General features: G+C 41.8%; 1 protein-coding gene across 1 annotated transcript in view; it reads right to left on the reverse strand.

The window, feature by feature from the left end:
• Positions 1-10,457, reverse strand: part of serinc5 (serine incorporator 5) — a 49,913-nt gene extending 39,456 nt beyond the window's left edge. The window contains exon 1 of the mRNA XM_003216295.4: positions 10,022-10,457. Within this exon, the coding sequence (XP_003216343.2) occupies positions 10,022-10,048 (27 nt within the window). The 5' untranslated portion in view covers positions 10,049-10,457. The remainder of the gene's footprint in view (positions 1-10,021) is intronic.
• Between the last annotated feature and the right edge of the window lie 2,432 nt (positions 10,458-12,889).

Here is a 12,889-nt window from a genome sequence, read left to right on the forward strand (position 1 = left end):
TAATTACTACATAGCTTTACTGCGTATTGAACTACTTTTTCTGTCAAATTTGTTGTAAAAAGTTATGTTTTGGTGCTTAATTTTTAAAATCATAACCTATTTTGATGTTTAATAGGCTTTTTCTTAATTTCTCCTCATTATCCAACATATTCGCTTATCCAACGTTCTGCCGGCCCGTTTATGTTGGATAAGTGAGACTCTACTGTACCATAATTCTGAATTAGTACACCAGATAAAAATGTTAGGGATTTCAGTCCTTCAAATCTGGAGAGTTTGGGGTTAGGTACGGGCTGTTGAACCATTCTGCCCATGGCTATTTTTAAAAGTTGAAAATCATAGGATTTAGAAAACTACAGAGAGTGGTAACTATTTTTGCTGATGTTTCTTAAAATGCCATATAGTCTGACACATTAACGAGTCTTTTTTATTACTTTAGAAGAACTACTGGAGTGTTTTTCTTTTCGCAGTAGAAGTGCAGAATAAGCATTACTGGTGATGAATTCACAAGAGTTTAGATTCTCCCCAGTGATACTACACAATTCACAACTTTCTAATGAACATAGCTAATGATGTGGGGTTGTCTGAGTTGAAATCCAAAAATATGCAATGAAGGGCTACAGTCTACTACAATTAATAAGGATAAACTTTGTCATATTGTTTCTCTTTAAATATTCTGTTGCTTGTCCCACCTAAACAGGCCTATTGAATAAGTGGGATTTATCTATGTAAAAACAATTGATTAATTAGGTTTACTCTAGTTGGGAATACCCAAAATATTCCAGCCCCCATTTCTACATACAGAGTAGCAATGACATAGAAACGGGACTCAGAAATTGGCAAAGTTTACTTTTTCCAAATGTATAAATCAGAACACAATGTAAATATTACTAAATGTAATATATATATAATGGGTGTGACAAGAACAGTCTTTCCAATAGCTTTGGCATGGCATAATCCTGAAAGTGTGTCAGCATTTCATTTATATATACAAAATCCGCCAGAAAAAGAAACAATGGTAACTAAAGCTTTGCATTACAGCTGCTTTATTTAAGGCAGAGGTCAACTTTCTAGTCTGAGAGAGATGCTATAGAACTACCACATGTAAAAGGCAGTTTCCTGTGAAATGTGGCAGATGTTTTTATGTAAGCAAAAGCAAACAACAATTATGCAGGCCTGGGGCACGCAGTGATTATTTATTCTGCTTGAAGAAAAGCATGCATAAAGAAAGGCATTGCCAATCAGTGCTATAGAGTTGCTTTGGCTCAAGACAATATTTTGCACAGAATGAAAGGGGAAATGACAACTTTAAGATTAACTATCAATACATGTGGGTATACTCACATTCATTATAATTAGATATACCTATTTGGCATAAAAGGGTGATTACAGGCTGCACTGTTTAGAACTGAAAGTGTGGCTGTGTTTTTTTAATGCAAAAATTCTTCTTCCAAAGAAGTAAAACATCTATTTCAACCGTGTTTAAATGAGTGGGTGAAGAATATACTGCTTGCTTCTAGTTAATACTCAGGGGAGATTTACTTCCTCCCAAACTTGGATTGTTTTTAAGAGATAACAAAGCCACTGATTTTAAAAGGAAATGTTTATGTATATTAACAATATCTATATTAAGCAGTCTGTATGTGTGTGTGTATGTGTGTGTGTGTGTGTGTGTGAGAGAGAGAGAGAGAGACAGAGACAGAGATTACAACAGCATGAAATTTCTGTGATTAACACACTGACCAGTTCCCCATGCAATAGGAACAGCTGTTTCCTACAACTAACTGCCAAATAGCATTTCTATAATGTAAAGATAAATGTTTGTTGTATGTCTTTTGGGCTGTGTGGCCATGTTCCAGAAGTATTCTCTCCTGACGTTTCGCCCACATCTATGGCAGGTATCCTCAGAGGTTGTGAGGCATGGATAAACTAGGCAAGGAGAGGAAAATATATATATATCTGTGGAGAGTCCAGGGTGTGACAAGAGTCTTTTGTCAGTTGGAAGCTAGCATTAATGTTTCAGTTTATCACCCTAATTAGCACTGGAAAGGTTTGTCTCTTGCCTGAGGGCCACACAGCCCGAAAGACATACAACAACCCTGTGATCCTGGCCATGAAAGCCTTCGACAACACAAAGATAAAGGTTTTCCCCTGACATTCAGCCTAGTTGTGTCTGATTCTGCGGGTTTGTACTCATCTCAATTTCCAAGCTGGTGTTGTCCGTAGATGCCTCTAAGGTCATGACTGTATGGAGTGCTGTTATCTTCCCGATGAAGCAGTACCTATTGATCTACTCACATTTGCATGTTTTCGAACTGCTAGGTTGGTAGAAGTTAGGGGTAACAGCAGGAGTTTTCAGACGGCAAGTTCAGCAGCTCAGCGGTTTAACCCACTGCACCACTGGGGTTAATACCTAATATAAAAATAATTCGGGATTACCTACCTGAGTATTCCCAAAATTGTCCATGAAAAAAAAATCTAAAATGGTGAGCTTTGTTCATACTTAGAGGATGAGCATTCCTTATCCAGACTTCTGAAATCCAAAATACCCCACAATCCAAAATTGTGCACATGGGTGGGTGAGATAAGACTCTTTTACTTTCAGATGACTCGGTTTACACAAACATTGTTTAATGCACATTTCTGTATACATTTACCTTCAAGCTATGTGAGGTGAGGTATACGAAACATACATGATTTTTGTGTTTTGACTTGAGTCTCATCTAAAAGGTATCCCATTATGTATATGCAAGTATTCCAAAAGCTGAATAAATCTGAATTGTGGAATGCTTTAGGTCCCAAGCATTTCAGATAAGGGATACTCAACCTGTATTAAGATTTACTTTCAGGGCGCAAAGCGTTGGGGGAGGGGAATATATGCCAACTACCATCAGTTTTCCTTGAAGGTAAAGGTAAAGGTTTCCCCTGATGTTAAGTCCAGTCATGTCTGACTCTGGGGATTGGTGCTCATCTCCATTTCTAAGCCGAAGAGCCGGTGTTGTCCGTAGACACATCCAAGGTCATGTGGCAGGCATGACTGCATGGAGCGCCGTTATAAGGCTTGGTCCTTGAAAACCAAGCCAATGTTCAGGATAGTAATAATTTTGCATAAATGTTTTTAAACTGAACAAAGATCCACATTCTTGGGTGAGCTTTCAAAAGCAAAGCTACTATTATTCTATACTCGTCCAACTCTCCTTTTCTCCTTTCTAGTAATGCCTTTCCAAAATTCCCCTAAGTCACCAGAACCAATCTGAATAAAGAATATAAACAAGTTTTATTCCTACTACCATCATTTATTAAAATACAATGGACTGGACCCAAAATTTGACTTCAGTGCAAGTATTTCTTTCTATAGAAGAAATCCCACTTACAAAATGGGGAAGGATCCGATTCTTCCCTTATCTCCCTACAAACCTTGAAGTTCTGGCAACTCTATAAAATCTACTCCAGATGGTAGCAGAGACAAAGAGAAAAGTATCTTAGGCAAGGGTGAAATACGTGAAAATTGCTTCCCCTATCTTTTTCAGCTCCTGCAAGCACATGATACTAACATGAGAAAACATGGGATTCAGGAAGGGCATATTAATAGTGCATCTTCTTATCAGTCACATATTTTATCTATCAGTGTTTTATAACACCCTCCCCCCCCCCCCCCAAAAAAAAAGGCTGTTCACAGACCTTCCAAACTACAGGATATCTATGCTTTCTCAGAAAGAGGTCCAATGTCTATTTCTCTGTATGTTTGTGCCTTCAAGTCACCTGTTAACTTATGATGACCCCTTGAATATCATTGAGTTTTCTTAGATAGGGATTACTCAGAAGTGGTTTTCCTATTTCTCCACTGCAATATAGCCTACAGCATTTGATATTTGTTGGCAGTTTCCCACCCAAGTATTGACCAGAGTCTACTTGTTTAGCTTCCAAGATCAGATATGGTGTCTTAGGGATATTCTGTAGGCAGGGTATGATAAAAGCAGAATATGACCAAGAATAGTTGTTTCAAGACAGACATGAAACAGTTCTGTTCTACTTCTGTTCTATTTCAAGCATTATTTCTCCATTCCAGAACACATATGGCCCACTACTATACTTCAAAGGATCACAGTATGAAGTACAGCTGGAGTAAAAATACTTCTTAAAAATTTCATAGATATATGGCTCAATGATTTTTTTCCCCCAGCTACTATCTAAGTTTGTAACTGACAGAACATTATAAAATAAACAAATGCTGTACACGAGAGTTCAGCAATATACGCATATTATACCGATTTCAGCAAGATCAAGATATTGCTTTCTTAGAATCCACAGGTCACATCTGGGATCCAGCTCATGAATTTCAATTGAGATTTGTCTGATTTCCAAAGATCACATTATAGGGTTGCTGTGAGTTTTCTGGGCTGTATGGTCATGTTCCAGAATCATTCTCTCCTGATGTTTCACCCACATCAGTGGCAGGCAAGTGAGGCTTATACATCTGTGGAGTGTCCAGCATGGGAGAAAGAACTCTTCTCTGTTTGAGGCAAGCTAAAACCTACCAACAAAGGATTCCCCCCCAAGCAGGAAGCAGCCAGGCTTTGAAGCAGCAATGCCATTCAATGCTAATCAAGCAGACCAACGGCAACATTCACACTTGCCTTAAACAGACAAGAGTTCTTTCTCCCACCCTGAACATTCAAGATTTAGAAACCCCACTTGTCTAGTTTCCAACAGACCCCACAGATGTGGGTAAAACATCAGGAGAAAATGTTTCTGGAACAGAAACCCAGTGATTCCGGTCATGAAAACCTCTGACCACACGATCACATTATAGCTTACTAAATTCATCGGGGTCCCCTGAGCTTGTGAGTAGTATTTTCAAAAGGCTGCTATGGAGAAATCCACTCCTGCTAGCCTAGTGGTATGAGATTAAATCTTAATCTAACCCAGTATGGCTTTAAAAAGATGAGCAATGCATGATAAAAATGTAAAATGCACATTGTTGCATTTGCTGTTTCTGCTTTTCTATTACAGAATTGTGTGTTCCATGCTTTTTTACAGTTTGAACAGAAATTTATTAATCAATTATGTTCCCTGTGCTATCCAAAAGACACACACACACACACACACACACACAGAGCTGGAGTTTATAAAATGTTCCCATTCCGACTTACATACAAATTCAACTTAAGAACAAACTTACAGAACGTATCTTATTCGTAACTTGAGGACTGTCTGTATTATTAAACATGCAGAACAGTTTAAGAGCAGATCCAAAACAGTTCCATTTTAATAAGTGAAAAACAGGAAATGGTACAGAAATGGAAACATTTTATCAGAGATTACTACATGCCCTGTTTTCAGAGAGAATTTAAAGTTTCAGCTCTCTTGTTTAAGCCTTGTACAATGGGCAGTGTTCAGCTTATTAACAGCGCAAAAAGACGACTTAAAAACAATGTATCTCTATGCAATGTTCTACTGAATGTAAACATACACAAACTTTTTAATTAAATAAAAGGCTGGTTCTTTTTAGACTGCTTTCACATTACATTTTTTTCCTTTTTTCCTTCTAAAGTTTTGCAACACTAGTCAACAATGGTGGCCCTCCAAATGTGTCAACAGCTTCTATAAAACCTCATTAGTGGCTAGGATGGGAAGAGATGACAGGATCTGGAGAGCCAGATTTGCATACCCTTACTATACAGTATCTAGAATATAAATTCAAATTTTAAATGTTCCCCTTCTCCTTTTCCTCCTACATTAGCAACACCTGCACAGCTGCAAACAAAAAGGGAGAAGCAAAGACTGTTTTGTTGTCTTTCATAAAAACTTATTGGCTTGGCTCAGGAAGCCCAGGGAGTACAAATAGTGGCAAGTTGTAACGTCCTAATATTATTGAAATATTTCTATCCCACCCCCTGTGTACGTCTCAATGTTTTCTTCCCACTAGTTGGCAACTGTTTACTTAGAGTCATGGGCGGAAAATACATTTACAACACAGTGCCCAAACATCCTTACTTCACAATGAAACTCATTCACACAGGAAAGATGAACTGGGGAACAGATTTCATAGAAATCTAAAAATATGTATCAGGAGGTGGGTCCTGGTGAACTTGTGGGACACACTTCCAAGCAAACTCCTATGTTAGTAAGCTACTGGTCTGTGTGATTTAATAATACATAGTAATAAAACTGACACTTTCAGCTGCCAAAACACACTGTCATTAGTATTATCTTTCTCTTTCCTTTGGGGAATTCTGATTCTTCTTCCGCTCCACAGTGGAGGGGAAAGCAACTGAATGCCTGCCTCTTCCCATACCAGCAGTCTCAAAATCCAATAAATACACTCTCTAGTTTATCACCAACTGAAGTATACCCAGACACAGAGGAAAAAAGACCTGCTTGTCCTTTCCTTGCTATATATAACCCCAATGTTCATCTTGCATTCAAAATCAGTTTCAACATATCTCTGACCACAGCATTACTGCCTGGGGCCTTCAGATTTCTGAGCCTGTTTTATTTTAAGAGATTTTTTAAAAAAAGAACAACAAAGCAAGCTCTATGAGCAGTGTGCATAACCAAATTGAAGATACGTGGTGGTTTCATAGGCGGGCAGCTCATAAGCAACAAACATACATCAAGGGAACCATTGACCGCATAGAGAAGCTGATGAAAAAAACATAACCTACAAACTATATACAAAACCACTAAGAAAGTCCAACAAATGATATATTCAGCAAAGGACAAGAAGGATCCTCTCACCTCTGTAGGAGTCTACCGTATACCATGCAGCTGTGGACGAGTCTGCATAGGGACCATCAAATGCAACATTGCCCTGACACGAATCAAGGAACACGAAAGGCACTGCAGACTAATTCAACCAGAGATGTCAGCCATAACAGAGCACTTGATGAACCAACCTAGGTAAGGTAAAGGTTTTCCCTGACATTAAGTCCAGTCGTATCCGATTCTGGGGGTTGGCGCTCATCTCCACTTCTAAGCCGAAGAGTCGGTGTTGTCCATAGACACCTCCAAAGTCATGTGGCCAGCATGAATGCATGGAGCGCCGTTACCTTCCTGCTGGAGCGTTGCCTATTAATCTACTCACATTTGCATGTTTTCGAACTGCTAGGCTGGCAGAAGCTGGGGCAAACAGGGTGCTCATTCCGCTCCCCGTATTCGAACCTGTGACCTTTTGGTCTGCAAGTTGAACAGCTCAGCACTTTATGCTACTGGGGGCCCACAGTGTATTATCTGAGAACTTAGATCACTCTAATAACTACCATGTCAGACTATGCAGAGAAGCCACTGACATCCACAAACATGTGGACAATTTCAACAGAAAGGAGAAAACCATGAAAATGGACAAAATCTGGCTACCAGTATTTAAAAAACCCTCTAAAACCAGTACAGTAAATAAAGGTCCCAGGTTCAAACCCAGGGAGTGGCGTGAGCGCCCGCTGTTAGGTCCAGCTCCTGACAACCTAGCTGTTCGAAAACATGCAAATGTGAGTAGATCAATAGGTACCGCTCCGGCAGGAAGGTAACGGCGCTCCATGCAGTCATGCCGGCCACATGTCCTTGGAGGTGTCCTCTTTCGTGCAGGGACACCCTCCCCTTCCCCTTCCCAGAGCCAATTTCCATTAGGAAAGCTACTTTGTCGAGGCTCCCCTCAAAGATCATGATGAAAATATATAATCTGCTTCAACGTGGCACACCAATGTTTCCTGCCGTTATCAGCTTTGCATCACCCAATGCTCTAATATCTGGCTGGCAACAACAAATGCCGCCGACCAATCCCTGTGCATGGAAACGCTGAGGGAAGAGAGCCTGCTGAGGCCATGCCCAGTGGTGGGGAATCCGAGGGCCGCTGCTAGGAACATGTTTGCTCATGCCTGCTGTAGAGTTCATGCAGTTGGACACCAAATGCTACAGAACACTGATTGGAGGGTTGTTGTATGTTTTCCGGGCTGTATGGCCATGTTCCAGAAGTATTCTCACCTGACGTTTCGCCCACATCTATGGCAGGCATCCTCAGAGGTTGCTGCCATAGATGTGGGTGAAACGTCAGGAGAGAATACTTCTGGAACATGGCCATACAGCCCGGAAAACATACAACAACCCTGTGATCCCGGCCATGAAAGCCTCCGACAACACACAGAACACTGATTCCCAAAGTCTAGTCTTCTGGGTGTTTTGGAATTGAGTTCCCAGAAGACTTGTGCCTTCTCTTCCCAATAGTGCTGGTGCCTCACCAAACTGCAACCACCATAATCCCATAACACAGAGGCACAGCAGTTGAAGTGGCATCAGACCACATTAATTCCACAGTATAGATGCATCCAAGGCCAGAGGAAATCACTGAGGGGCTCCTTGCCCAAGTCCAAATAAGGGAAAGCAGGCATTGTGGTGCAGTCCTTTGTTGGGAGGTGTTAGCTGGCTCTGACTGATTGATGTCTGGAGTTCCTTTATTTTCTGAGTGTGTTCTTCATTTACTGTCCTGATTTTAGAGTTTTCTTATACTGGTAGCCAGATTTTGTTCATTTTCATGGTTTCCTCCTTTCTGTTGAAATTGTCCACATGCTTGTGGATTTCAGTGGCTCTCTCATGGTGGTTGTTAGAGTGGTCCAGCATTTCAAATAATATGCTGTGTCCAACTTTGAGAAGACAGAGGAATCCAGACATGAATCAATCAGGGCCAGCTAACACCTCCCAACAAAAGGATTCCCTCGGGCAGTAAACAATCAGACCTTGAAACTGAATGGCTATTCATTCAATGCTAATCAAGGTGGCCAATTGAAACATTCACACCTTCTTCCAACAGACAAGAATTCTTTCTACGGGGTTGTTGTATGTCTTTTGGGCTGTGTGGCCATGTTCAAGAAGTATTCTCTCCTGACGTTTCGCCCACATCTATGGCAGGCATGCTCAGAGGCTGTGAGGCATGGATAAACCTGAACATTCTACCACCCTGAACATTCGAGATTTAGAAAAACCACTTGTCTAGTTTACAAAAGACCTTACAACATCTGAGGATGCCTGCCATAGAGGTGGGCGAAGCGACAGGAGAGAATGCTTCTGGAACATGACCATACAGCCCGAAAAACTCACAGCCACCCAAGGTTATGGGCTTTGTAAAACTACACCTCCCTAGTACAGTAGAGACTCACTTATCCAACACTCACTTATCCAGCGTTCTAGATTATCCAACGCATTTTTGTAGGACCGGGCTGTGGCGCAGGCTGGAAAGCAAGCCAGCTGCAACAAATCAACAAATCACTCTGACCAAGAGGTCATGAGTTCGAGGCCAGCCCAGTGCCTGCATCTTGTCTCTGTTCTATGTCATGGCATTGAATGTTTGCCTTTATGTGTGCAATGTGATCCGCCCTGAGTCCCCTTCGGGGTGAGAAGGGCGGAATATAAATGCTGTAAATAAATAAATAAATAGTCAATGTTTTCAATACATCGTGATATTTTGGTGCTAAATTCGTAAATACAGTAATTACTACATAGCATTAGTGTGTATTGAACTACTTTTTCCGTCAAATTTAATGTATAACATGTTGTTTTGGTGCTTAATTTGTAAAATCATAACTTAATTTAATGTTTGATAGGCTTTTCCTTAATCTCTCCTTATTATCCAACATACTCGCTTATCCAACGTTCTGCCAGCCCGTTTACGTTGGATAAGTGAGACTCTACTGTATTTGGAGATGTGTGGTGTTCGGCTGCATTAATTCTACAGTGTGGACGTCCCCAATGTTATGGGATCCCAGGAGGAAGTGGAAGGCCTTGTAAACACGACAATTTCTAGGATTCCACAGCAAAGGGGCGTCCAACTACACTCATTCCACAGTGGAAAGATGCACCCATTGCCACGCAGCCAGGGTGGGAAAGAAGGAGGAGGGAAAGGAAGGGAAGGAAGGAGGAGAAGCAGCAGAGGTGGTGAAAGGGAGCAGCTTCCCTTCTTTTTGCAAGCAGTAGAGAGGAAAGACAGCCACCTCGTCGCCCGTTCGCCCACCCACCCAAGCCTCCTTCCGTTTACCTGGCCCGCGCAGCAGGGCGCCGACATGGTTGCGCCTGAACCTCTCCGTTTCAGCACCTGCCTCCGCGCTCAAGGCAGCAGCAGGAGCAGGAGAGGCAGCAAGCGCAGCCCTTGTGCTCCTTCGGCCGAAGATCTTCCTCCTCCTCCTCCTCCTCTTCCCTGGACGCCCACAGTCGAGAGAGGCGCCTCTCCTCCTCCTGCCTTGGGCGCTCCTCTCCTTTCTCTCTCTCGTCGGAAGCGCAGCAGCTGGAGCGCAAAGCTTCCGCTGTCGTCAGTTTGGCTCGGGAGGAGGATAGGGATAGATGCCTTTGTTTTCCGGGGCGAGGGTTTGGGAATCCGCCCGCCCTCCGAGGAGGAGGAAGGAGGGACAGAGACAGAGGCGGGGGAACCCCAGGCGGAGGTGAAGCCACCTGCGCCCCGTTTCTCCCACGCTCTGCCTGTCTCCAGGAAGGACTGGGAAGGAGGAGAGGAGGAGGAGTTTGCAGCCTGTTTGTTTACCAGCTTGGCTTTGTTGTGGCAGGAAAGAGGCGGAGAGGGGGGATCCTGGGTGAAGGGGCTTCTCCAGGGCTCGCCTCCCGCCTCTCCTTTTCCCCCTGTAATTCGGCCTGACCTTTGCTTTTCAAGAACCAAGCATTTTGCTCCTTGGAAAAGAAGGGCTCTGCTGGATCACAGGATCCTAGACCAGGGAGAGCTGCTGTCTCTAGCCCAGGCATGGGCAAACTTTAGCCTTCCAGGTATTTTGGACTTCAACTCACACAATTCCTAACTGGGTTGCTGTGACTTTTCCAGGCGGTATGGCCATGTTCCAGAAGCATTCTCTCCTGACGTTAAGCCCACATCTATGGCAGGCATCCTCAGAGGTTGGGAGGTCTGTTGGAAACTAGGCAAGTGGGGTTTATAGATCTGTGGAAGGTCCAGGGTGGGAGAAAGAACTCTTGTCTGTTGGAGGCAAGTGTGAACGTTGCAATTGGCCAGCTTGATTAGCATTTATTTATTTATTTATTTATTTATTTCCAGCATTTATACCCCGCCCTTCTCACCGGGGGGGGGGGGGCGCTCAGGGCGGCTTACAACAGTTGGCAACATTTAATGCCAAGAACATAACAATAAAACAAAAACAGTACATATAATCAATTAAAACTATAAAAATATATCATTAAAATACATTATAACAACAAGCACTGAAGAGCTTGGCAGCTTCAAAGCCTGGCTGTATCCTGCTCGGGGAAATCTTTTGTTGGGAGGTGTTAGCTGGCCCTGATTGTTTCCTTTCTGGAAACCTGCCTGGACCACCAAATGCAGTGTTGCCCAAACACGAATCAAGGAACACGAAAGGCACTGCAGACTAACTCGGCTAAAGAAGTCAGCCATAGCAGAGCACCTGATGAGCCAACGTGGACACAGCATATTATTTGAGAACTGAAATGCTGGCCCACTCTAACCACCACCATGTCAGACTACACAGAGAAGCCATTGAAATCCACAAGCTAGTGGACAATTTCAGCAGAAAGGAGGAAACCATGAAAATGAACAAAATCTGGCTACTAGTATTTAAAAATCGCTAAAATCAGGACAGTAAATAAAGACCTCTCTAAAAACAGGAATTCGACAAGAAATAATCAGGGCCTGCTAACACCTCCAACAAAGGATCCCCCCAGGCAGGAAATAGCCAGGCTTTGATGTTGCCAGGCTATTCAATGTTAATTAAGCTGACCAATGGCAACATTCATACTTGCCTCAAACAAACAAGAGTTCTTTCTCCCACCCCGAACATTCCAGATAGCCTGTTAGAAATTGTGGGAGCTGAAGTCCAAAACACCCGGAGAGCCAAAGTTTGCCCATGCCAGGTCTAACTACACAGTTCCTTTCGCTGGTAAAAACTCATTCTTAATTTTCCTCCTTCACTTCCCAAATGAAGACCATAACACAAGCCAACAAGTATTTTTCATCAGATATAATTTTAGGTCAGTCTTACAGAGTTTTTTGCGCTGAATTTAGATCTGAAGTTTATTTTTTCACTATCATATGCAGTTTTAGCGATTATGCTGTTTAAATAATTAATGCATTTACGCATTGATATCAATTAGATTCTATTGATACCAGTGCATAAATACATTATTTGATTAGCCTCATTGCAAAAACTACACGTGATAGAGAAAAAATAAACACAGATCTGAATAAACACAGATCTGAACTCAGCGCAAAACCTTTAAGAATGACCAAAATTATATCTGATGAAACATACTTGTTGGCTCGTGTAACACGGATATGATGTGAAATGTGCAGACGTTACAGTAGTCCACTGCAATGTACCATTCATCATATTTTTAAATGTTGACATGGTGGAAAAAAGACATATTTAAAATCAGCATAAAATTTATTTAAACTGTGCTACTCCGTTTCTAATGATTACAAAAAGTTTGATTTTGTTGGCTTGTGTAATTTCTGCAGGGCATGGATTCATGAATATTATTGGGATAAAATATTACCGGAAATGGCAATTTCTAATCAAGCTGATTAAGAATCCTCTAGGGCAAATGAGTTAAAGTTCAAATGCAAACAATTCTATTTCTCTGTATTTGCTACTGGGAATGAGAGATTAAACCTTTGCATAAATAGTTTGGGATTTCTTTTTTTAGAAAGTGTTTATGCATGCCCAAACACAGAGAAACAAACACAGCATTTCAGTCTAAACTAATAACTTCCTCCTTCCCACTCTTTGCTATCATTCTTCTATTAATAGAGCACAACCAAAAGGGACTTTTTGTGTCATAGCCTCATACTTTGGAGGGTTGCACAATTCCTAACTTCATTCAGTCATTCATTCTATGCTGGGCAGCCAGACCAAAAAAAAAGTCTCATACACTT

The sequence above is a fragment of the Anolis carolinensis genome, chromosome 2 (assembly GCF_035594765.1).
Source record: "Anolis carolinensis isolate JA03-04 chromosome 2, rAnoCar3.1.pri, whole genome shotgun sequence".
Classification (NCBI taxonomy): domain Eukaryota; kingdom Metazoa; phylum Chordata; class Lepidosauria; order Squamata; family Dactyloidae; genus Anolis; species Anolis carolinensis.